Source organism: Parambassis ranga, chromosome 4 (genome assembly GCF_900634625.1).
Source record: "Parambassis ranga chromosome 4, fParRan2.1, whole genome shotgun sequence".
NCBI classification, from domain to species: Eukaryota; Metazoa; Chordata; class Actinopteri; family Ambassidae; genus Parambassis; species Parambassis ranga.
Genome location: NC_041025.1, coordinates 13,613,519 through 13,639,102, shown reverse-complemented (window position 1 = coordinate 13,639,102; position 25,584 = coordinate 13,613,519). Strand labels below are relative to the sequence as shown.

Sequence of the window (25,584 nt, the reverse complement as noted above, 5' to 3'; positions counted from 1 at the left end):
TTATTAAAGATGTATCATGTTTTAAAAAAAATGCCTGTCATGTTTTATTATTATAGTGTTATTTCCAGAGCGTACCTGCTGAGGCGGTGCTGGGTGTTATAAAAAGGCACACACACATACACGTCACACGCAGGGTAAATTACTGTGGAGTATCAGGAAACATACTCATTTTTTTCTATGATTAAATGATTTAGGAATAAACAGCATTTTTCTAAAGAGTTAGTTGATTTATTTGTTGGACTATCAATGTCTAAGACAGTTGTAACATTCCTAATGTTCAGCGTGCCACATAACAGCTTTGATTTCTCCCCCCAAAAAAGCACACAATTTCAGTGTGCATAACACAAACCTTAATAGCTACTACAGAAGAAGAAGAATCTATGCTTAAAAACTATAAATGTCATAGCCAGTAGGCTTCTTTCACTCTCTCACACTTTCATCCCTTATGGATAAAAATTAGGAGAGAATTGTCTTTTACTACCCATAATCCTTCACAGCTGCTGCTGATTATCACTCATATTATTATAAACCTGACTGCTGTTATGATTTTACACTATTATATAAACCTCAGTTTGAATCCTCTGCTTTCACTAAATGTTCTTCTTGCAGTGTGATTGCAGATCATCAACACTTCATTCATTGCTTTAAATTAAACATCACTGTATTCCTCTTTATACCTGTATTCTTTTTCTTTTTTTTCCTTACGTGACTACCCATATGTATTTATTTATTTATTTATCTATTTATATCCAGCATCTAGGGTGCACAATTCCCCCCCTGTGGTGATTCTTATTTTAGCTGGATCTCGCCCTGCCTCACAACTCTGGCAACAGTTGAAGCAAAAGCCGAGAGCATCAATAGACACGTTTGACAGTGCGTGATGACGACACCAGAAGGCCCCATCGTGGTGCGTAGCGTAACATTCCATTGAGAAGAAGAGGGGAAAGATGGCGTCCTCTAACAATCCTCGCAAATTTAGCGAAAAAATCGCTTTGCATAATCAGAAACAGGCGGAAGAGACCGCTGCGTTTGAAGAAGTGATGAAAGACCTGAACATCACCAGAGCTGCACGGGTAAGACGTCCCCATCCCGGCTGTTTACATTTTGTTGCATCGCTGTTTGGCAGCTAACGAACACTGCGGAGATAAATCTGAACATTGGGATGATAATTCGCCAAACTTCACATTAACGTCCTTAGCTGCATCAGTGCAACGCCACTTAATTATGTTTTCGTCTGCCTGTAATACATATGTTTTATATAGAACAAGCTACTGGTGTGCATCGTTAACTAGCTTAGCCAGCTGGATGGAGCTGTGAATAATGTGCACCTGTTCTCTGTCTGTGGCTGGAGTGAGACACAGACACTGCTGACATTTCGGTAGATAACGGATCATTTGAGCTGACATGTAAATTACTGCATAATAACCTGTCGGTAAAGTTAGCAGCTTATAACAAAATTGGCAATGACATCTCTTAAAGCAGCCTAAGCTAGCCGATCAGGTGTTAACCAGCATCAGCAGCTTTGATTTTCCTCCCTCGTTGACATCCACTAACCCGTTACATCAGCTCCGTGGCACATTAAGGAGCCATTGGTTTAATAATTACAAAGCCTGTAGCCTTAAGAACAAAATAAAATTCATTTGTAACTATGATTCTGTGTAATTAATTCCACGTCTAACGATTTAATCTTGTCCGATGATGAGAACTTGATCAAAACAGTCTCAACCACTAGAGCAGCATCTAACAGTTATTTTATTATTCATGTACATTGATCTGTTTATTATGTCGCAACAGTTGTTTATAAGCGAAAAGATTGGTCGATAAATATTTGATAAGCAACATACATTATTGAGCACTTAAATCATTATTTTGTATACATGATATTCAGTTTTGCTACTACTTATTATATAGTTTCTGTTATTTTAAATTGCACATATTTGGGTTTGCAGATGTTTGCTGAACAAAGCAAGTACTATGTTTGGAATTTATTTTTTTTCCTACAATAAAAAAAAACACTCGTTTTAAAGGAACAGGTCACCCCAAATTTAGATGTTTATGTCTTTTCTTGTGGTTTTCAGTGCTTTTCATTTAGATGTTTTGATGTAAAACGAGTTTTGTGGAAACTATAGGTTTAAATGTTGAAGGTAACCGAAAAAATAAAAATATTTAATAATGGGACAGACTACACCTTTAATTGTCTTTTTGGAAGATGATTCTTTTTACTCCCAACAAATAAATGAATCACTTAATCCCTGTTGACCACAAAATAATGACCACCCCGTTGCCAGGAAATGTTTGTGTTTTATTGTTGGGCTAGTTGCTGGAAATCATGCCCATTTACTACAATACACGTAACCTAAGCTGTGCTGTTATTATGTACGGTACCACAGGGGCAAAATATATTTCAGTTTTATGGTCTTTGCCTGATTTCTTTGTGTTGCCATTCACACATCCATCCTTCATTGCATTCTCTCTGATCATCTTTAATCTTAACTGCTATTCATTCTTGGTATGAATGGCCTTCCATCAGTGTGTTTAAATAACAGACATGACTGATTTTTGTATGAAGACGTGTGGTAAATGTAATAGCCAGGTGTTATACATGGAAAGTCTTTGACTATTATCCCACCAGCTGTCAGTCAGGTGTCATTCACATCAGCTGATGTTCTTTTAATTTGCTTTGAAAGACATCGTCTGCCTCTCTGTTTATTCATGAAACAGCCGCACAAGGCTGTCTCATCGTGTTTCATCTGTCAGTTAATGGATTCATCAATCTCTCATGTGACACCTCTGTGGACTGGCATGTGTCATTCATTCTTAGCATCTCTTTATTTGTAAATCGGATCAATCATTCACTCATGCTTTCATGCAATTTTACTTTGCACAGTTGCAGTTACAGAAGACCCAGTATTTGCAACTAGGGCAGAATCGTGGACAATACTATGGAGGCTCACTGCCCAATGTCAATCAGATTGGAAATGGCAACATTGACCTGCCTTTTCAGGTGAGCCCTTAGCCTCTCTCGGCTGGTAAATCAATGATTTGTTCTAGACCAGTGTAACTTTCTCAGCTGTTGACGTTGATATCAGACATGCATAGGATGTAGTCTTGTGGTGGAACATTAGTTCAAAATTGAAAGAAGTTTTTTAGGCTGTGAATAGTGTTTAGACATTACCTGCTGGTCAGAGACACGCAGGTCATTTCAGAAGTGAAAGGAGAAGACGTGTACAACGGTTTGACCCTGCAGTATGCAATTTGGTTGCTAAATTTTAAAGTACACCATTGCTTGTCATGGCTTTCCATCTTTAAATACATTTGCCAACTCGAGCATCAGTATGGGGGGCCCATGGCTTGACTCATTTTGAAGTGAACACATTTGCACCATTGATCCTAAGACATTATCCTGATATGTAGTTTTGTGGTGTAATAAGCTACCTTTTCTGGCCTGACTAAACCTGGTGTGTTCACTTTAGAACTCCGTGCTGGATACCAGTCGGACAACCAGGCACCACGGGCTGGTGGAGCGTGTTTACCGTGACCGAAACCGGATCACATCTCCTCACCGCAGGCCACTGTCTGTCGACAAACATGGTCGCCAAATATCCTTTATTTTGAAACACATTGTGCTGAGGAAGTTTGGACTTATGCTTATTACTTAAGAGTTATAATGCGTTATTCTGTTTTAGCCAACCTATATTACAGACTGAGGGATTGTTATCAATCGTTATAGCTGGAATGAATTTACACTTGAGATGGAGTATAACCTTACATAGAAGGGATTTCCCAGCTCACTGTAATTTTTCATCAGTGTCACTCACATAGCTGAGATTTAATTAGCATTGTTTATCTAACCATGATAGGGAGTATCGTTGCAATGTATTAGAACAAAATGAAAGCTTGGAGTGAATTGGTGGAGGATATTCCCAATCCGTTCAGAATTATTACTATGCATTTTATCAAAGCTCAACACTGCATATTATCATTAGCAATGATTAAAAACCACTTCAAGTAAAGGAGTCACTTGTGCTGAATAACCATTATTGCTGATGAGACAGCAATTTCGAGTGAATTCCCTACATGTATTGAGAGAGTGATACACTTCCTATTGTATTGTTTCATCCCCATTTGATAAAAGCATGTCAAAGTAATTGTATCCCAATAACACCTGTGTGGTTGTTTATCACGGATCAGCTCTATTACATTGAATAAGCCAGGGGGCATGACTATATGGATTAACTCAGATCCCATTATTAAACCCCTCTACTTTATTATTACCCTTGACTAAATTCACATTGACAGCTGTCCATACAGCTCAGTTTACCTCTCCCCACCACCAGACACTAGCTGGAGAAGGTAAGCCACCTCCCTTTGTCCATTTGCCAAAATGATGACACACATGCTTGCAGAAAATTCAGTTATGGCTCTGTGTAGCCTTGTTGGCACAAAAAAATGTTAAAGCGGCCACATTTAGGTCTTCCTAATGTTAAAGAAAGATCTGTAACACAGTGTGATTTGTTATATGATGCTGGGGGACTTGGCAGTGTTTTTTGCTGACCTCTCATCTTTCTAACACCTACAGGACAAATTCAGACTCTGCCTTACACCAGAGCGCCATGAATCCAAAGCCCCAGGAGGTGTTCACAGGAGGATCACAGGAGCTGCAGCCTAAACGAGGTAAAAGGATATGTAGTTACAAAGACAGAGAGCCGCTTGCTTTTATTTATTAATGTGCAATGTACTAATGTAGGCGGCAAACCTCAAATGACATAAAAGGGTTGATGTCCCAGAGAAGGTCTAGACTCTTAGTGAAATATTTATGGAGTAAATTGATACAGATGCTCTAACAAAGCATGCTTAGGCCTGTTCGCTGCAGAGAGGTAACACCTCTGAATGAAGCTGATTTAGCATGATCTAGAGGAGAAAATCAATGCTCAACTGATTATGCATTGATCATGTCTTTTTATGTGTGAGGCTCTGATATAATGAAGCCAGGATTAGCTGGCATCCATTCAGTCTGTCTGGTGGTCACCTTGCTATTTTTAGACTCCAAGGAATCTAGTGCACAGCACTATATTCTGCATGACTGGTTTAGATATTGATGACTCATTTCTTGCACTGATTTGAATTGTTGCGTATTTTGTCATAGCAAGCAACTGTGTCTTGCTGTTTCACTAATTAGTACTGCTGCTAACAGTGCCTGGGACAGAGAACTCAGAGTCAAACGCAGACAAGGATTCACAGAAACAGTTGTGGGATGACAAAAAGGTACCAATGGGACGGGGAAGGGCTTGAAATTTACACGTATGATGCAAAATGTGTCGCTCATGATTACCTTTTCTTGTCAGGATGATTCATCAAAGCCCAACGCATGTGATGTCCCAGGAATCAAGTGAGTGGGTTATTGTTTCATTATTCTTCAGAATGAAACACCAGACATTCACACTGTCATGTATGAGGCATGGCATAAGGCAGCTGAAAGTGCCTCAAATGACCCTGATCTGGGTTGGACTGTTGGGATCCAGACACTGTCATGCATAGAACTGTATGAAATCCCACAGAAATCGATGGCAGGACATGCACTCGTAATTATCGAAGCTTGTTCCTTTTTAGCACACAAATAATGCAAGGATAAATGAATGAATTTTCACATTTTCTCATGACTGATAAAATGTTCCTCAGCATATTCCCATCACCGGACCAGGAGTTGAACCCATCCGTGCTCCCAGCTGCACACAACACCGGTGGTTCGCTGCCTGATCTGACTAACATCCAGTTCCCTCCTCCACTTTCCACCCCACTGGACCCCGAAGACACCGTAGCCTTCCCTTCCCTCAGCTCAGCCAACAGCACCGGCAGCCTGACCACCAACCTCACCCACCTGGGCATCAGTGCTGCCAGCCACGGTAACGAGCCTTGTTTTTATTAAGCAGCGTACATAGAGGGGGTTCCATTTCAGTGTGTTTACATTATTAAACAAACATTAAAGTTGTAAATATGAAAACAGATGTAATTCACATTTCAAATTAGAGGAAGGCATGAACAACTTTTCATGTCTGCATCTGTATTTCTTTCCTTTCCAGGGATCCCCACCTCCTCTCAGTCCACCATGACTGTAACGGCACAGCGCCGGCAGCCACCGGTGGTGCCGCTCACCCTCACTTCTGACCTCCATCTCCAACAGTCTCCACAACAGCTCTCGCCTACCCTCTCCTCCCCGGTTACCATTACACAGGTAACCATGTGCTGGGTTTACTAAAAAGGATCCTTATGTTTTAGACACTATTATCCAGGGTCTATGAAATTAGGTTTGTTGAGTGGAACAGTCAGATGGTGATGAAGAGAAATAACAGCCCCAGGTAAAGCAGCATGTATTGTATCACCCCTGATGGGACTGAATTGTGTGCATGTGTGCGCAGGCCTTGCCAACAGAGTCACTGACCCTGGAGCAGCAGCTCTCCCAGTATCCCCTGTTCAAGCAGCTGACTGCTCAGGCTCAGGCTCAGCTGATCAGTGACCTCCAGAAGCAGCAGGCTCTGCCACAGGGCATCCAGCTCATCACCTTACCAACTCTGGCCTCCACTGGTACAGCTACCGCCACTGCCAGCAGCCCCTCCCCGGACAGTCAGACCACCGCCAGCATGAGCGTCAGCTCGGTAAGAAACACAAAGTTGCAGTAGGAAAATGAAAGCAGAGACCTAAGTTTAATGACAGGGGACATTTTTCTGAGTTGTACAGAGAATACATTTAGGTAGATATGTTTACATCCTTTCTATTTACTGCTTGACAAAACACTTTTGTTAATCGGGGTACTTTGCTTGTGCTTTATAATGGCTACATTTGTCTGACAATGTAGCACATTTAATGTGTCTTGTAATATGCAGAAATACACATTTTACCATGATGTAAAATATAGTATAAGTAAAAGAATTTTGCAGAAATTAAGTCAACCACAGCAGCTGTAGATGCCCTACAGTTAAGCATTTCCCTCCCTGTACACACTATGCATTATGAGCAGATGCAACACTGATGCCTTCTCGCATCTCATCCTTTGAGATTTGTGTGTAACAGGCATGAAGCTTAGTGCTAGCTAACCCTCTTCCCTCCAACAGTACCGCAATCAGACTGGCTCACCAGCCACTCAGTCTCCAACCTCCCCAGTCTCCAATCAAGGCTTCTCCCCCGGAGGCTCGCCTCAAGTAAGGCCCCACCCACCGAGCTAGCTGCTGTTTGGGAAAGGGCTTTGCTCCTGGGGGAAAGCTAATTGTAGCTTAGTCAGGCTGCTTTTCATTTTCTTGTATCAGCCATATAACCACTCATGGTGTCAGCACTTGCATAACTCATTCCTTCAGCACCACTGTCGCTGTTCACTGTGTGCATGGCAACAAGGTGATGGCTTGTTGATGGAGCCCCTGACCATTTCTTGGTTTTAAAATTCACCACACATGATAGATTTGGATTTAATCATATACAGTAGATGCTTCATTTCTTCTCCATATATGAAGACAAATAAAGCAGTAACAATGAGAAGTTATTAAGACATGCCATGTGTGGTTGTTACATTTAGGGTGTAGTGCTACAGTATAAGATGCAGACCCAGAGGTATAAAACAAGCCTGAGTGCTCAATCGATTAGTACTCAGTTAATAAATAGTAATAGTAATTTAATAATAATTAAAATGGGTGTAGTCAATAAGCATTGGAATGATCAGGGGCTGGACTGCAGGTCAGCATGCAGATCTGGAGGCAGAGACCAGCAAAGACGGCAAACACAGTTTATGACATGAACTACTAGTATGAACGTATGAATGAATGTTGTTTACGCTATTGTTGCACTACATTTGATCTTTGTGAATGAGCAAAGGCTAAAGGAAGAGTGTGTCTTCCTTTTAGAGTGATGACTAACTCATTACTCCCTGAAAGGTGGAAATGGTCAGACTGCGACTCCAATATCAAAAAACAGTCATCCATGCGGTGTTTGTGTTATCAGTGGTGCTTTTCTTATTGCAAGAATATTATAAAAGGGAAATCAAATCTTCATGGATCTATCAGTCAAGATAATGTTTTATACACCACCACTATCACTGATATTTGAACTTTGTCAAACTGTGAACTCCCACAGTTTTTCAAATGAGCATTACTACTGTAGAATACAAAATAAAATAAATGAAACATTTTCAACATGCTTAATCTCCACAGTGGTGTTGAATCAAGTGTTATAATGTCTGATAGTAGAAATGTCAAAATAACACCAAGTTGAAAAGAAATTTCCCTTTAATAAGTTGATTTGCGTGTGTTGCATCGTGAACAGGGCTGCTGCAGTCCTCACACTGCTGTGTGTCCTGTCCACAGGGATGAGTCAAACCAGCACTTCATCTCCACACATCCATCCCATCTCTTATTTATGTTAAAATTAGCGACTGTGTTAAATTTGAATACCATATTATTAAAGAATATATCCCTTTTTTATACCCTGCAACGGCCCTAGTCATGATAACCATTGGCTTTTAATCAGTCAAACAATTGTGTGACGTTGTGTGGCTTATGCTCTTTTTTTATTCCATTGCTGAAAAGTGTGCTTGTGGAACTTGATAACCTTCCTCTCTGCAGTGTGTGTGTGTTTTATTTATAGCTGCTATCATGTCTGTTGTTCTGACTTGTGTGGATTACTTCTCTTCCTCCAGCACATTCCGGTGGTGGGCAGTATATTTGGTGACTCCTTTTATGATCAGCAGCTGGCCTCCAGGCAGACCAACGCTCTCTCCCACCAGGTGACAGAATGCACGCACATGATAAACAGCTGTGACAGAAATGCTTGCCTCCAGTTGTCCCTGACCTCACCACGACCCCTGGTCGAATATTCTTTGCTTCTTAGCTGGAGCAGTTCAATATGATCGAAAGTCCCATCAGCTCCACAAGCCTTTACAACCAGTGCTCCACCCTCAACTACACACAGGCCGCCATGATGGGCCTCACTGGAAGCAGCCTACAGGACGCTCAGCAGCTGGGCTACAGTAGCCACGGCAACATCCCCAACATCATCCTCACAGGTAGGTACACCACATACGTCTTCACTTCTTCATCTTCAGCATCAACAGGCAGCACAGTTTGTGAGATTATAAGTATAGAACTAGTGCTAGTGATGGCCTGTGCCATTGTGTAATACCACATGTACTGCAAGATGGCCAATGGAGCTAGTGGGACTTGTAGCTGTGTGCACATTCATGTTGGAAACTTTTTATTCTGAACTTTATTTTCACCCTTTTTAGGCCAGTGTCGTGGTTTCCTTTGTTTTAACACGTTTTAATAAACTTCGATATTTCAATTTAATTCGATAAAATGGGAATTTAATATTTCCTTTTATAGTCTAAAGGATTATTTATTCTTTATGTTCAGTACAATATGACCTGACATGAGCATGAATTATAACAATATTTAAGCTTCATAATTACAACCCAAACTACTGCTGCTATTTAAAAAAATACCTCAAATGTGAGTCTAAGAATGGTCACATGATCCTTGTCGAGTTGCAGTGTCCTTCTCAGATTTGACATTTCTCAGTAACAGGCGAGTCTCCTCCAAGCCTCTCCAAAGAGCTGACCAACTCTCTGGCGGGCGTTGGTGATGTCAGCTTCGACACAGACTCTCAGTTTCCCCTGGATGAGCTGAAGATCGACCCGCTCACCCTGGACGGACTGCACATGCTCAATGACCCCGACATGGTGCTCACTGACCCGGCCACCGAGGACACGTTCAGGATGGACAGGCTGTAACATAAGATGCTGACTGTGGCCAGGAACAAAAAGTAGGAAAAAAAAACACACACACACTAACTTGTGAATGGAGAGAAACAAAGGGCAGGATGAACCCTCTCCCTCGTTGCATGGCCGTCCAGCTGTCTGACCTCGCCCTCAACTCCATGAAGCCCTTTTAAAAAACGATGCGCCACCAAAAGACAACAGGGAAAAAAGACATCCAGCCGCTTGCCCGGGGAATGGCCTCGCTGTCGTTTTGAAGGAGATCGGTCGCTCAGCGCTTCTGCTAGCCTACTGTGTTTACAGTGTACCATTACATACCACATATATATTCCAAAAACACTCATTTTTCTTTTCATATCCACTTTAATATTTCTTTTGTTGATATTTGCTTGTAGCAGGAAGCTACTAGGACACTGGGTTAAAACGGCACCCATTGTAAACTATAAAAAAAAAACAACAAGAAAACAAAGAAAAAAGGCCGGTTTGCTCCTACCCTCCGATGAAACGAATCGGTTTTCCCATCATGCCATGGCGGCTTTCTATTTCACACTTCAAAGCTTTATTTTTGACAAACCAAATGTTATTTTCATCATGTACTGTATGGTTTTTTTTATGCTTTGTGTATTTATACGTTCTATTTATTTATTTATTTATTTTATATTCCATCATTTTAAATTTGATGCCAAAATACTCTGTGTTAGGCATAGTGTAAAATTGCACTGATGTTATTTGTGTCGGTTAATTAATTCTTAATAGTAGTTAATACGTGTTTGTTAGGCTACTCGGTTAACGAAGGAGTGCAAAACCTCCCCATAGTTGCTCTTTATGGTGTTCAATGTGCCATTCTCTTTGATGTGGGAAAGTGGTCGACGTTGCCATGGTTGCAGTATAACAGTCAAATCCAAATGTCAGTTTTTAAGCATTACTCCAGAAAAAAAAAAAATCGCTGGCCGCGTGCTACGCTACCGCGTTGGTTTTATGCCACTTGAATTAACTTTTTTCTGAGAAAATCATCAGGTATTTCTATTTAACTAGAAGGCAAGAAAAAAATGTGTCCAAATTCATTTTCAGCCAGTAAAGCCAATACCAAGCTTCTTCTCAGTGAAGGAAGGCGTGTTTTTTAACAGTAAAAATCTTAAATATTTTGAAGTCGTCACTGTGAAATCACCTGATTTTGCCTTACAGGAGTACTCTACTGTTCTACTTAAGTGTCTGACGTGTATTTTCGTAACTTATTGTAACTTTTTCTTGTACTTGGGAGGAACCTTTGGTCGGTGATTGCTTGTGCTTATGTTGTGTAAAGTTTGACAAATCAATGTACTGTATTTTGTATCGGTACACTTTATAGCCAAATTGTTGATGTTTTTTTAAATGGGGCAAAAAAAACTAAACAAAACAGATTTTAAGGATGCTTTTGAGAAAGAGTGCAATTATGGGGAGGCTTTTTGCTCCTTGACAGGGAAGCTCTAACAAAAAAACGCACCTTTGACCTTTGACCTTTGACGCAGGGTCATTGATTACAAAAACACTATTAAAGTATTACATTAAGGTATATCAATGGAAGCATATTTAACAGTATAAATGCTGGTTAAATTTTAAAGCTGCAAACTTCAGAATTTAGAGTTTATGAATATGATTAATATTTTTTTATTGTTGAATGTCTGTTTACTCCAAGTAGACTGTACGAAGTACACAAATGTTCTATTTAGGAAAGATTTATTTATTTATTGACTATCGTTTGCAGTCTTTTAACAGCACCATCTCGTAAGCAACAAAAAAAAGGTCACAAGTCTAAAAACATTCACCTCCATGACACAATCCCGTTGCCAAATGTGCAAAATAAACAGCTGTCACACTGTAAAAACTGACATTTTTTTAACGTTCGGCCTTTTGTCAGAGTTTCCCTGAAAGTGTCACGTGTAGGTCTGTGAATTAACGTTTGCTATACTGTAATGTTTGTGTACAGGCGTGCTAATGTTTTTACTCGCATATTAAGCGCTGATGGGACAGTGTGCCCGATACCCCCTTTGAAAAAAAGGAATCACGTTTGGTTTACCTCTGCAGTCGGACGGTTTGTTTCAGTTCGAAGTGTGTTTATTGTCTGCTGGAAACCTACATCCAAGCTTTTGTTTGCCTTCAACAGATCTGTGATTCCTATGCAAAATAAGACAAAAAATAACATGACCCCTTAAAGGAAAAATCCACCTGTTTTATTGTTTAAACACATTCCAGGCGTTAAGCTGGATTTATTCTTCAGACTCGTCTGAACAGAAAGAAATGTGATGGGTCAGCGTGGGCTCATTTGTTTTTGATTTTCTGTTTACTGAAAAGCCAGTGACCTATGTTTAGTCCTCCTTTTTCTGCCCACACCTTAGCATCTGTTTGCCAGGTGAAGGAGTGGAGAGAGGAACATAGACAATTAAAGAAAAAAAGACATTGGAAGCAGATTAGTTTGTGCTTCATGGTGCAGGATAAATTATCGTTTCCATAGAAATTACTGTAAAATACCATCAAGAAGACTACTACTACCACTACTACATTTCTTGGCAGATGTTGTGTTCTGCAAAACACATAACACTAACAGAAGCTGAATGAAAACCTATTAAAGAGTAAACTATAAGACCAGTAATATTTTTATTTGGTGCAGTGAGTATACAGAATATCATCTTTAAGGATTTTTTGTGAATTATAACGTTCAGCATTTTCTGGGCACTTTAACATTGAGGTTAAGCTTTATCTCTTATGAACAAGTGAAGTAGAGCAGGACACTGTTGAGTGTGGTGCTGTGACAATCAATGACTTAAGATTAATTTCTATGCCAGAGAAGTATAAACCCAGCTTTTCCTTCTTCTGTTTTCTGTTAACCCCTCGGTAGAAAGACCACTTATATACATAAGTGGGCCTCTTCCTGTGTGACTGTTGAATGTCGATGCACGTTCCTAAAGAAACTGATGTCAAAATGAAACAAAAAAAAGGCCCAGAAATGCAACATTCTGATTTTTGTAATGTTGGATTTTTCCTTTAAGCCTAGCACAAATGTGTAGAAGTTGTTTTCTACAGATTTCATGTTTCCAAAGGTGTTTGTATACCTAAAAAAACTCTTGTGTTTCTGCTGGTAATTTGAGCTCTCCTGTCATTTTCCACCCTGCTGAATTAACTAGTCATTCACACTAACCTTGTACATATGCTATAGCTGAAACAAAATGCATGACTAAAAGCTGACAGTCAAAACCTCTAAATGAAGGCCTTCTACAGCTTTGCAGGTTTGATTTGTGTAACATAACACTACCACAAAGTCTAAAGGGATGCATGTATGGGTTGTGCGACAGTGGACTCCTGTTAAGTGACTCTGTTACCTCTGTCTCTGTACAATGCTACTTCACGAATGATAAAAGAATGTATTTTCTGTGTCCCTAGTTAGCCTTTTGCCAAATGACCCCGATGACTTCTTCTTCTTCTTCTTCTTCTTCTCCTCTCTGCTCTTCAGTCACCTCCCTGTGAGGAATCAAGACTGTTGCTTGTCCCACTGTAGCATCTCTCGACCCGGCTCCTCCCCCCCTCTCCTACTGTCTTATCAGCACAACATTTTGGCTGACAAAATGAAGGCAGGTTGTGTTGTGTTGAAGGTTGCAGATCGACACGTGCACTGACTGCTTGCGTCATGCGCAGTCAACTGTACGAGGCAATAGACACACTGAGTAGGTTCTTATCCCGCGTTATGTACAGGACTTTGACCTCGCTATGCTAAAGTGGTTTTAAGACATCAGATATGATTGTTTTTTGTTGTTGTTGTTGCCTATCATGTCAGGTTCTGGACTGGGTAAAGTGTTTTTTTGTTTTTTTTTTTTTAATCTTTTTTTGTTTTTTTTTATTATTGTGCAATGTTTAGTCCACTAGTTGCTTCGCACTTTAATGTGACTTCCTGGCTTTTTTGTGCAGGGACTGTTCTGCCAGATGTGAATGCTGACTGTTTCACACCAGATGTATACTCCGGAGATATTTTCATGTCAAAGATAAGATGAATTCTCTATTTTCCTTTGTAAACTATATTTTGGCTTGACTGGTTTTTTTTAATCTGTGAAGATTTTTAGGGGATGCAAAACTAGAAAGGGCTTACTCCAGTGCAGCTTGTGGTGGAAAAGGAATGGCGCTTCGAATGTATTTCTTTGCTGGTCATCATTTCTCCCCTTATTCTCACACAGACACACACAAAACTCGCACTGAGTTAGAGTGAGTCACAATCTTAATTAGTTAGTTACAACCTCACAAATATTCCCAGTCGTGTCTTGAATATATTGCCACTAACTACTGTATCGTGCTGCATGAGAGCAAAAACTCTGAAATCTAAAAATGGCTTTTCTCCCGCTCAACTTAGTTTATCCAACGTTTCCAGCTGCTTGAAAATAGATGAGAGGGAGCAGCAGACGTTTGGTGGATGAAACATGTCGTGCTGGAGAAGAGTCGCCTGCAGTGGCAAGATGCCTTTTTTCGTCACAGGCGGTAACACTGAACTTCAGGTTAGGCAGCTAATGAACCTTTAGGAAATAAAAACAGCAGTAATGATAGTAAAAAGCTGATTGGCTAAAACATAGCAAGCTGGAGGTCCAGTTTTCAGACATGAGATGCGCAGGTTATCTAAAAAAAAATCATGTTTTCTACATCTTGTTTATTTTTTTTGGCTTGTCTGCTTCTTCAGTCTGAGAAACAACTTCCTGTCTTGAGCAGAAGCATCGCAAACAAGTGAAGCTCAAACAGGAGTCCTGTTTGTTTGTTTAAAGGTCCCAGGAAAAGTAGCTGCTCCATCAATACTGAGTGATTTAGGCCTGAATAAAATGTCCCTTTAATCACATTGTTTTGTTTTTTGTTTTTATGTTTTTTTTGACTGAATGAATCTGCAGCTCATTGAAACATGTAAACGGCTCTGGAAAAACACAAGTTTAAGTTCCAGTTTAAGCTTCTAGTAAGAATTATATCATTGTTGTCCTGTAAGTCGTAGTAAAAAAGAAAAAGAAAAAATCTGTAGTTATTTATTCGTTGCCATGTGACTCTCCTTATGTGACCATTTGTTTATAAGATGAAAGAAAAGTGTCAATTAAATTGAATGTGGAAGATTTTTCTCTGCACATAGTCTTGATTTTGCAGAATATGCTGATGAAAAAACAAAAATATAAAACAGTAACTGTCTGGTGTCATTTTACAACATCACAGCGTGTTGCTGTGGACATGCATGATGTTTCAATCCTGTTGTATATTGTCTTTGCTATTGTTTCTATTTTGTAATCTGTATTTCCAAATGCAAATTTAAAAAGATTATTTTGGATATGTGCATGCCTGTGAAATGTTCAGAATGTTGATTTCCACTAAAAACTGTTGAGTTTGAAAAAAAAGTCATGTCTGTCATCTTATAAAGTACATAACAGAACTTTAGTATCTATATATTTAGTTATAAACATCTTATTTATAGAGGTTATCCTCAGTAAGAATTTACAGGTGTAGTTTTTAAACTTAAAGTCACCTCCTAAATGTAAATGAGTTATAGTATGCATTCTATTTAAGTCACACTGTGTTGGTGGGTGAGTCCGAGTAGCAACTTGAAGCTGATATAGAAATACTAAAAGCTGCAGTTTCTCAAATGGCCACTAGAGCCTAGCCCTGAGTAATCAGTCAATCCCCATAGACGCCCATGTTAAAATGTCCAGGTGCCTGGAAAACAATGAATTTAATACTCCATCTCTTTAATTCTCCATCACGTTGTTTATATCTGGATTAGCCGATAGTTAGGTGAGTCTGGTGCTCTCGCAATCTGTTGCTAAAGCTCTGTAGTTCACAGTGTACTGGCACACAGGTCAATAACTCTTGCTGCCAGCAGAGGGAGACAAAATGTCTGCAATGTATCTTTAAATATTTAAACTTTATTATGTATTTGAATACAAATAATCATTCATAGATTTTCAATTAACTGAATGTCTCATTTATTCTTTAGTAACAGTTAAATCTTTAAGTTGTTAAGTTCATCTAAGAATTAAAAAGTAAATTGACAATAACTTTGTGACACAAACAAAAAGAAAATCAGTTAACAATTGAAACAATTCATGTTATATTACCGGCTCCTCTCTGAAGAGTTTTTATAGCGGTGTAATTTTCTCCTCACTCGAGCAGTTTTCATCTTAAAATTGGAGACATTTTCCTAACCAGTTGTGCGTTGGAAAACAATGTTTGCTTGGACCTGTTTGTTGTCATCATGCGACCAACTGGACCTGCTGGGCTCTGTAGGTTTCAAAGTCCTCAGGAAGAGTGTCTGAAAAGAGACAACGAAAAGCGCACAAGAAAAATATAGGGTCAAACATCTTAAAATGCACGAAGCCATTTTCTTCTAATATAGTACAGATACTAATTGATTTGAGTGATACATTTTTGACCATTTCTTTAAATAACAACAGTATATGTGGTGAAACACTGACACTTGGCTACAATCTTGACTCACCGTTGCAACGATATCTCAGGTTGGCCCAGATGATGTTTTCCTGGGAAAAGCAGAAGACTCCTAGCCGGCCTCCCCTCATTGTGGCGTCTATGATGACTCCCGTGTCTGCCACCATCTGAGGACCCTCGTAGAAGCGAACTCTGTGCAGGACAGAGTCCAGGAAGCACTGTCTCAATCAATCATTTACAGCTTTGTTCACTCTCTGTCACTTGATTTATACTTCATTTATTTTACAGATGTCCATGGTCTCCAGAGGATGAACCTTACTGGCTTTATGAAAACAATTAAAGGTGCATAAAATGGCAACAAAAAGAAGAGTACTTTACTATCCTGTAGCTTTCCAGTGGACTATAATCCAGCAAGATGGGAACACTAACATGTCCACAGTGTATCTCAAACTCAACAAGGACAAACGGGCTGTGCCAAGTTGATCCTGAATTAAACAGTACCTGATGTAACCATCAGCAGGTCGGTGCTGGAGGAACCAGCGGTACGACGTCTTGTCTTTCCAGCCAACATTACGAGCGTCTTTCCACAGGAGTTTCACCTGGTCACTGGTGTCACCGGTGTGCCACAGGGCGTTCCTCAGATTTTCACCAGGACCAGTGTTTGACTTGACTGCCTGACGACACAAGACAAGATGCCTGAGTCTCTGTGCACCTGTGAAAACCCTCATCCAGCATGAAACCCTTTTCATTAAAAGCTCTTAAAGTCATTTGGAAGTCAACAAAATGACAACAAAGTACCTCATTTTCAAGCACCTCTCTCACTCTTTTTTTTCTTGTATACCTTCAGTTGGATTCCCGGCTCTGCCACAGCTCTGAATGGGTTTGCCTGCCAGTAGATCTGCTCCACCTGCTTCCACATGACCACATAGAAACTGGAGCTGTCCTGGTAGCCAAAGATGAAACCAGCGTAGTCGTCATCCGTTACCGTATTAACATGAAACGTGCCTTCAAAATCAACGCCGCTGAAAGCAGTGTAACCTGTTGCACAAAGATATGTGTGTTATATATTATAATGTAGTACTTTGCTCAGGATTAGCTTAGCATAACAATTGGCAAACATTCATTTATAACCTCTGTACGTCTTTGTTAGGTGTAATTTAGCTTAGCTACTTTATGCTAAGCTAATCTAGCCAGCCACTGGTGGCGTCTTTTCAAGCTATTCCTTCAAATACTATATGTTCTTCTTACCAACAGCCAACCCAGGATCACTGTTCATAGTCTGGACGATCTCTCTTCCCTGTTCAAACAAACCAGTGGAATCAACATGGATTTAATTTGGTATTCAGATATTTTGGAAAAACAGATGCAACAACAAACAGCTGACACTTGACCTGGTTCAGAACCACCCAGTTGGGGTCGATCTGTGCATCTCCTTCCGGGTCTAGAACAACCGTCTGGTACTCCCTGAAGTCAGTGAGGGTGACCTCTGCATTTTCTGGACAAACATCGATGGTGTCGACTATAGTGTCATTGTCAAAGTCCTTCTCGCACACGTTACCAACACCGTTGCCTGTAAGACACAAAGGAGAGACATAATTACTGGGCATAAACATAATATTGTTCTACTTTTATACATGTCAGGGGCGACGCCCACCATCAGAGTCCTCCTGCAGAGGGTTAGGAATCAGGCGACAGTTATCAGGACCAGGTGGCAGAAGGTCAGGGATACCGTCATTATCATCATCATCATCACACTCGTCTCCCTTTCCGTCTTTGTCAGTGTCCAGCTGCGAGCTGTTGATGACAGCTGGACAGTTGTCTCGAGAGTCCTGGTGACCATCGCCATCACTGGACAAGAGTAGTGGTTAGATTTTATGTGCAGTAACCACAGAGACAGATGAACCCTGGTGAAACCAGGCAATACCTGTCCTTGTTGGTGTCACAGGGGTCTCCAATCAGGTCATTGTCCACGTCCGTCTGAGAGACACGACAGGAGCTTGTTAACATCAACACAACAGAAACTGAATGATAATGATCGTCTCAGCTGTTTCTTGGCATTCTGGTGATTTTTAATGTTGTTAACTTTTAACTGTCAGAATTTAAACCTTTTGTGCATTGTTGAGCAGTTTATGCACCCACCTGCTCAGGGTTGGGTATATAAGGACAACTGTCGCATGCGTCTCCGACTTTGTCTCCATCTCGATCTTTCTGGTCAGCGTTGGGAACCCTTTTACAGTTGTCGAGGTGATTGAGGATTCCTGAAATTAAAGTCTGTGAATACAAAAAGATTTCTATCAAACTCAAGACTTTATATAATCAAAATACAAACCATCTCCATCTATATCTTCATCACATTCGTCACCAAATTTGTCCACATCCGTGTCCTTCTGGTCGTTGTTTTTCACTGCACGGCAGTTATCGCAGGCATCGCCAAAGTCGTCCTCATCAACATTCCTCTGGTCCACATTGGGCACCAGCACACAGTTATCCTGTGAAGAAGGAGTTTTAGCCCAAGTAAGCGAAGTGACAAGAGAAATGTTTTACATGTTATCACCGTCCTTTATCTGCAGACCTGTGTGTTTAGGATCCCGTCTCCATCCGCATCTTCATCACAGGCGTCTCCAATTCCATCGCTGTCGGCGTCTTCTTGACCAGAGTTGGGAACAGTTAGACAGTTATCCTACAAAGAAAGAACAACATCAGTCATTATTAATGTAGAGTTCAATACAGGAAAACAAACAGGCCCACCTTGTTACAGTTCCTATCAGGACAGTCCAACTTCTCATCAGGGAATCCGTCGATGTCAGTGTCAGGACCGCAGAGGTAGCCATTACCGGCCCATCCAACTCCACACTGCGAGGATGGAAAATGTTTTTATTGGCACGACATACTGTACTGTATCACAGGAGCAAGTACTCCAACAGACCAGGGATTACACAACATCTGGCTTAAGTGCTTGAACGTATATGTTTCAATTTAATGTCTCCAAAATCTTTTTTTTAATACTACAGAAATGGAAAAACTAAAATAAATATATAGGTCTTGTTTGTTCACCTGACACTCAATGGTCCCCTCTCGGTGGACGATACACTCTGCACTGGCATGGCAGGGGTTGGGTTGGCCATTCCCACAGCTTCTCTCAGGCTTACAGCCACGCCGTTGATCTCCAACATAACCGGGCTTACATGGACCACACCGGAAGGAGCCCTAATGAAAACATGAACGATGATGATGTTGATTGTAGCCTTAACATTACTGTATGTCCAAGACAAGCACATTAAAATAGTTCTCAGAGTTTCGATACTTACGGGGGTGTTCATACAGACAGAGTTCTCCACACAGCCTCCATTGTTGGGACCATCACACTCATTGATGTCTTTACACACCTTGAAAGAACAAAACACCAAGACAGGAACAACACAACAACTTTAAAGAGCTTCATTAAGAGGCAGAAAGAAATTAACTAGTAAGTGCCTCCACCTCTAACAACACTTCACTTCACCATTAGAAGGGTGGGTGACGGACCTGTTTGTTGGTGGTAGCGTAGGCGAGGCCGACGCCCTGCACCTGCGGCCCAGTGTATCCAGCAGGACAGGAACCACAGCGGAAACCCGGAGAGGTGTTGATGCAGCGAACACCCATGTGACACGGCATAACAGTGCACTGATGACATCACAGAGGACATGCACAGACACACACACATGTTATCAGGAATACTGAGCTACACCAGGGCGGCACCGAAGGGGCACAGCAACTCATAACATCTTACACCACCATCATAAAGGTAAATAAAAGAGATTTGACTTGTCAGACACATTAACAGTGTGAGGATGGTGTGTGAGGCTTCCATACCTCATCGATGTCAGTGCAATGGGTACCGTTTCCTTCCATGCCGTCAGGACAGGGCCCACACTGTATACCCTGAGGTGTTTCCACGCACTTCACCCCAGGGTGGCAAGGGTTGGGCACACATGAGGGACGAGGCTGCATACCTCCCATCCCTCCACAGAGAGGAGCCAAAGCCAGTTAGTTATATCAGGTTTCATTAACAGATGTAAAGGTATGAGTCTTGGTCATGTTAGTGTAGGTCAGAAAAACTCACCACAGGCTTCACACTCCATCACGGTGTTCTTCAGGAACACTATCTCTTTAATCTGGAAAACAGTGTTAGACTGAAAGCAGCAGCAGCAACAACATGAGCTGCTTATTTTGTTTGTAAATAAAGTTTACCTGTTGTTTCAGCAGCTCTTTAATCTCAGCCAAGGCGAGGTTAGTCATCTTAATCTGGCTGATAATTTCTCCATCTGCAGTTGAAAAGAAAACAAGTCCCTAAGGCTGATTGCTAGGACCTCTTATATTTCATATATCTGTATATGCTCTGGTAACATTAAACAACACCCTCTGCAAATTGAATTGAACTAATCAAGTGTTTGTTAAATGATATTTACAGACTGCTTTGCAAAACAAAAGTCAAATAAATGCACAGAACTGGTTTGTTTCCAGCTTCTCTGCACCTCATCAGTTTTTCTGTGGACGCTTTGTTGGCTTAACATCTAGGATCGGAGGGGTCCTCGACAACATGATCCATGGTCCCTAGAATAGCTGGCATTCCTCAGCCACCACAGCCCTCGTCTATCCTCGACCCACGCATTCACTGGACACAAAGATGTTTTGATTTCAGCAGCAAAATTGATTCTCCAGATATGGAATGATGCGAGATTTTCTGGAAAGTTACATTCTTCGAGCTCACGTGCTGACAGGAATTAAAGTGTGTGGGCGTCCACAGTGCAACTGTGAGTGTATCAGGTTTTAAATAAGATCTTAGATCTAAAAAGATCTAACGTCTTTGCAGTTAATGCAGAGAGTCTTGGAAAGTCAATGGAACTGCTCCGCTTGGTATGAGTAGTACACCTACTTTGTGTTTTTGCTGCATTATTTCACATGTGTTGATCCACAACAACAGCATGAATTCCTTGTAGCATGCAGCACTCCCCCATATTTAATAGTGCATAACATATATTGTCCACTTGGTTATCCAAAAGTTGAATGTTGGGACATTCATCCATATTTTAAACCATAAAACTAGAGTTTGAGTCCCCTCTCAGTCCTTCAAGGATGAATGAATGCAGGTAAAGTGTCTGCTTCACCTTCACCCTGTTGATCACACTGCTTCTTGTGATTAACCCAACATCGTCCTCCCCTACTTCAGTTACTTCAACCAGGAACCACCCCTTCCCCCAGAGGAGCCGTACGAGGGGCAGAAATCTCCTGAGCGCCAACTGCAGGAAATGTGTTCTTCTCATTAGCAGCCACTCTGTTTACTGAATGAATTCCACAGCAGGATGAATAGATACTTGGAAATAAATCATTCTCACTGCTAATAGAGAGAAGGCTGAGTCCTAAACCTCAGAGAGACCACTGTGTCCTCCGAGCTCCTTCAGCAGCTTTACAAGTCAATTCCACTTTCACTCTGTTCATGAGCAGTCAATCTAATGTTTCATAAAGTTAAACAAATAGTGCACAAAATAAAGCTCTGTATTGCTGTATATTCGGTATACTTATATATTACTCCTACTATATGTATTTTTTGCATACTATATCATATATACTATATCTGTCAGTCAAACACCTCAGTTTTGCTCAGTATTCATATTGTTTCCCAGCTGCAGTCCTCTCTGCTCACATCTGTCACCTGACTAAAAATAATCATCGTGTTTCTCACCTCTCTGTCCCACAACAGCACTTCCTCCCATACAGAGCGCACAGGCCAGCCCCAGAAACCACAGCATGGTGTTATCTCTGAAACACGTCAGGTACAGCAGCTTTGTCTCCTCTGTCTCTGCCTCTGTCCTCCTTCCTTCGGTAATACCGCTCTTCCTACAAACCTCGGAGTCATTTCTCCCCAGCTTTTGGTTTTATACCCCCCCCCCCCCCCCAACTCCCCCATCACCTCCCTCCTTCAATGGCTTAACATCTCCCCTCAGAATACACCCCCACACACAGCAGTCTAAACTTGATGCAGAGATGCAGAGAACAGTGTGGTTTATTTCTTTTCCTTTGGTCTTTTTTGTATTAAGTTTCAAATAATCTTAATCTCAGTTTCTTAAACACATGAATATTATCATAACCGAACAGAATTTTGTCTCCACCACACATGGTCAAACAAAGTTACTTTTCAAAGTAGTTGCTTTTCAAAAGAAGAAAACCAGTGAAACAAAAATTGTTTTTTTTCATTCAATATCTGAATGCATTAAATGGTTGGTTTTATAATAAAGAAAACAGGCATCAGACTGAGTTAGATTTCATTTAATGGTTCATAAATTCATTATTATATCTGCATGTCTGTGTGTGTGTCAGTAATGTGATCAGCAGATGTTGCTTACATTCTTTGCAGCGCCATGATGCACATTACCTTGACAAGCTCTCACCACTCTCCTCTCTGCTGCCTTGCCTAAAAGATCGGGAAATACTCACCATGGACCTCCACAGAAACACAATGCACATAGCCGCTTGTCACTGCCACAAAAATGGCCTAAGTGTTTTTTTTTAAATAATTACAAACAGACCTACAAAAACCACAGAGCAGAGCAAAACGATTGCAAAGAGAGGTAAAACGAATACGATAATTACAAGTGTTGAGAAACAGTTAGAGGATATAAAACTCTCTAACTAAAACAAACCAAAGACACAAAATGACACAAAGCATCTGTGAAAGAGTGGGAAGCCTTTCCCATGGGTGTGATTATGTTACAGAATCCAAAAATAGGAGCTTCAAATCTAAGCCTTCATATCTTCCTTAATTTTATACTACCTAGCAGTCATAGCTATAAAGGCACTTTTTTATTGATTTAAAACTTTTGTATGTTTTCCTGCTGATAATTTTACCCGTGTAACTGAAGCCTGTAAGTGAACTGTGCCACGTATATCACATAAAAAATGCAGCAAACAGACATATTTTCCCTCCCTGATCTTAAAGGAATGTTTAAGGCTAAAGGTCGAGTGTAACAACCTCCTGCAAACTTCATTAGTGATGGTTTTACTGCCTGGGCTACAAGAGTTTGTGAACACAACAGGAGGCTCCTGAGTTTCTCAGGACGTGACCCCAGCTTGACCTCAGACCTTTCCTGTCACCTTCCAGCACCCTGAGAGTTACATAACAGCAGCTAGGCAGATGCTCTAAATGAATGGGAAGAAGAACAAGACGAAGAAGCAGACTGTAAAATGAAAAATTAATGTGAGGATACAAGGCCTGTTTAATCAAAATGTGTGAACTTATTCAATAGATTACTATTATTCAGTTAGGTTACATACAGTTAGGTGTGTTAGGTGTACAGACATTAGCAGTGTTGGGACCCCCAAAGGACCATATTATTACAACTAAACACAACACCTTGTCTCTGTGGAGTCACTGGAGTGAGTAGTGTGAGAAGCTCCTCTAAGGGCCATCTTTGTTTTTACAGTCTCAGAGAGAAGGAACAGCAGCTACCCTGATTTAAAGTACCTTAACTCTGTGGAGCTCCTGCGGCAGGTAGCGGGATCGATGCCCGCATGCTCCAAAACGCTTTTTTGACTTTGGAGAACGTTCCATTCTTATACATTTCTGCCAAAACAGCCGTAATAAAAAATTCACCTGTGAAAATAATATATTTGAAACATGGACGATAAAGAAACTATACTTCCGTATTGACTGCCGCTGGAAAGCGAATGGTGCCGTTGTGTTTATACAGAAATATTTCTACGACGTACTTCATTTAATAAACACAGCCTAATTGTGTATGAAAAGGCTGAAATGAGTAAATGCGCCCAAAGAAGATTCAGAAAACTTTGCCGAATGCGAGAGGATGCATACAAATACATTAGTATAACATAGTAACATTAGTTAGTTACAACAGCAGCCAGCAGATGGCAGCAGAGCGTTACATTTGTGTTGTTGTCTGTCAGGAGAGGATGAGTGGTTATATATATAAATCAGTTTGAGGTTATCTTACATTCGGATGAAAACACAACTGGCTTCCAGAGAGAAGCCAGAATCATCAATCAACGCAAATATAGACAGTAGCCTGCTTGGCTGCGTAAGTCTGACGTAAGTCTTTCAAGGTAACCCGACGGGGGATTAGCTCAAATGGTAGAGCGCTCGCTTAGCATGCGAGAGGTAGCGGGATCGATGCCCGCATCCTCCACATAACATTTTTAACAAAACACAAACAAACAAGTAATAATGCACACAGTTACAATGATGAAATTTGCTGTTCTTCATATTCTGACACAGCACTCCTAATCATCAGCTATTTTGTGTCACAGCATTCAATTTGAATTTCATTTGTTTTGATTCATTTTGAAAACCCCAATATCTGAATTTCTTTAGTTTGTACCTGCCTACAAGTTACTTTTAATGTTAAAACTATAAACTATAAACATTTTCCTTTGACAAATATGGCAGCATAGGATGCTGATCAGTTAATAAATCAAGAGAAAATCCTGTGACCTCTTGGAGCTACAATTAGCCTACGTGTAGGCTACTTTACTTATACATACGGTATACACTGTTACATGGTAGTACGTGTAAATGAACAACAGAGTGATATCTATCAGTATACAGAGAATCCATTGCAGGTTTATCGCCTGTAAGCGGGTGGCCATGATTTTAACTCAGTAGCGACATGTTTTGTTCTGTATTAACAGGTTTACTCTAGGCTACTTTGAAGAAAACGTGTGCTGTATAATGTTCAATCGCTATGTCGGCCCATTTTATTTTCAAAAACTCACACTGTATCTAAACAGATAATGGCTGATATGTTGTAAATTCAAAAAGGTTATGAGGTAAGGTGAAGTTAGCCTTATCGATTTCATGAGGAAGGGTCAAAAGTAAGCCACAGGGGATTAACGTGATTGGTCAAAAGTAAGCCAACAGGGAAGGAACGTGATTAATCAAAAGTAAGCCGAAGGTGAAACATGATTGGTTTGTGTGGGCCTACTTTGGCTCGGCTAGTGCGATACAGTGAACGCAAAGCAAGAGGTAGCGGGATCGATCCCTGCATCCTCCACATAAAATTTTAAGCTTCATGATAATACATACACTTCAAGTTGTAAAACTTTTGTGACAGAACACAGTGGCACATTTCTGCTTGTGCACTGCTCATTAAAAGTTATTTAAGATTCACCTACCCTTTATCAATATTTAAACCACCTTTGTTACATTTTACTGTACGTTTTGGACTACACTCGGTTTATTCATTTATTACAGCTGTAATACGTGTAATAGTGTTGTTGGTGGATAACAAAATGGTTCAAATCTTCATTAAAGGCATCTCTGAAGCTATAGTGTAAGTATCTTTTTACTCTTCATATGTGTATATTCTGTTTGTCTCTCCCTGTCAGGTAAGTGTCCCTCTGCTGGA

The 25,584-nt window shown here is 40.6% G+C and overlaps 2 protein-coding genes and 1 non-coding gene across 5 annotated transcripts; 2 read left to right on the top strand and 1 right to left on the bottom strand.

Moving 5' to 3' along the window:
* The first annotated feature begins 941 nt into the window (after positions 1-941).
* crtc1b (CREB regulated transcription coactivator 1b) lies at positions 942-14,867 on the top strand. Of its 3 annotated transcripts, none has more exons than XM_028404475.1 (14): positions 942-1,073; positions 2,888-3,004; positions 3,474-3,599; positions 4,292-4,353; positions 4,580-4,674; positions 5,195-5,265; positions 5,346-5,389; positions 5,680-5,903; positions 6,081-6,232; positions 6,417-6,653; positions 7,110-7,196; positions 8,681-8,767; positions 8,872-9,046; positions 9,558-14,867. In XM_028404475.1, the coding sequence occupies exons 1-14, from the start codon at positions 948-950 to the stop codon at positions 9,767-9,769; spliced, it is 1,815 nt and encodes a 604-aa protein (XP_028260276.1). In that variant the 5' UTR covers positions 942-947; the 3' UTR covers positions 9,770-14,867. The 3 variants fall into 3 exon arrangements, with proteins under 3 accessions (XP_028260276.1, XP_028260275.1, XP_028260277.1); XM_028404474.1 differs by having other exon boundaries at positions 5,180-5,265; XM_028404476.1 differs by lacking the exon at positions 7,110-7,196 and having other exon boundaries at positions 5,180-5,265.
* Positions 14,868-15,911: 1,044 nt separating this feature from the next.
* comp (cartilage oligomeric matrix protein) lies at positions 15,912-22,079 on the bottom strand. The gene is made up of 19 exons (XM_028404877.1): positions 21,909-22,079; positions 20,417-20,490; positions 20,289-20,340; positions 20,039-20,187; positions 19,712-19,849; positions 19,495-19,572; positions 19,241-19,393; positions 18,935-19,039; positions 18,759-18,866; positions 18,516-18,675; positions 18,326-18,444; positions 18,111-18,163; positions 17,841-18,034; positions 17,578-17,756; positions 17,435-17,483; positions 17,028-17,224; positions 16,688-16,860; positions 16,239-16,378; positions 15,912-16,052 (listed from the first exon to the last, which is right to left on the bottom strand). Exons 1-19 carry the CDS (start codon positions 21,973-21,975, stop codon positions 15,994-15,996), a joined length of 2,247 nt encoding a protein of 748 aa, XP_028260678.1. The 5' UTR covers positions 21,976-22,079; the 3' UTR covers positions 15,912-15,993.
* Positions 22,080-24,293: 2,214 nt separating this feature from the next.
* trnaa-agc (transfer RNA alanine (anticodon AGC)) lies at positions 24,294-24,366 on the top strand. The gene has a single exon. It is a non-coding gene; the product is annotated as a tRNA-Ala (tRNA).
* Positions 24,367-25,584: the final 1,218 nt, after the last annotated feature.

What these genes read in the sequence shown, in the direction of transcription:
- crtc1b (XM_028404474.1), top strand. Translation starts at nt 948, where the DNA reads ATGGCGTCCTCTAACAATCCTCGCAAATTTAGCGAAAAAATCGCTTTG. An exon ending in AGTTGTGGGATGACAAAAAG is followed by an intron (nt 5,266 to 5,345) that starts GTACCAATGGGA and finishes TTTTCTTGTCAG; the next exon opens with GATGATTCATCAAAGCCCAA. An exon ending in CATCAGTGCTGCCAGCCACG is followed by an intron (nt 5,904 to 6,080) that starts GTAACGAGCCTT and finishes TTTCCTTTCCAG; the next exon opens with GGATCCCCACCTCCTCTCAG.
- comp (XM_028404877.1), bottom strand. Translation starts at nt 21,975, where the DNA reads ATGCTGTGGTTTCTGGGGCTGGCCTGTGCGCTCTGTATGGGAGGAAGT. An exon ending in AAGAGCTGCTGAAACAACAG is followed by an intron (nt 20,341 to 20,416) that starts GTAAACTTTATT and finishes ACTGTTTTCCAG; the next exon opens with ATTAAAGAGATAGTGTTCCT. An exon ending in ACGCTACCACCAACAAACAG is followed by an intron (nt 19,573 to 19,711) that starts GTCCGTCACCCA and finishes TGTTCTTTCAAG; the next exon opens with GTGTGTAAAGACATCAATGA.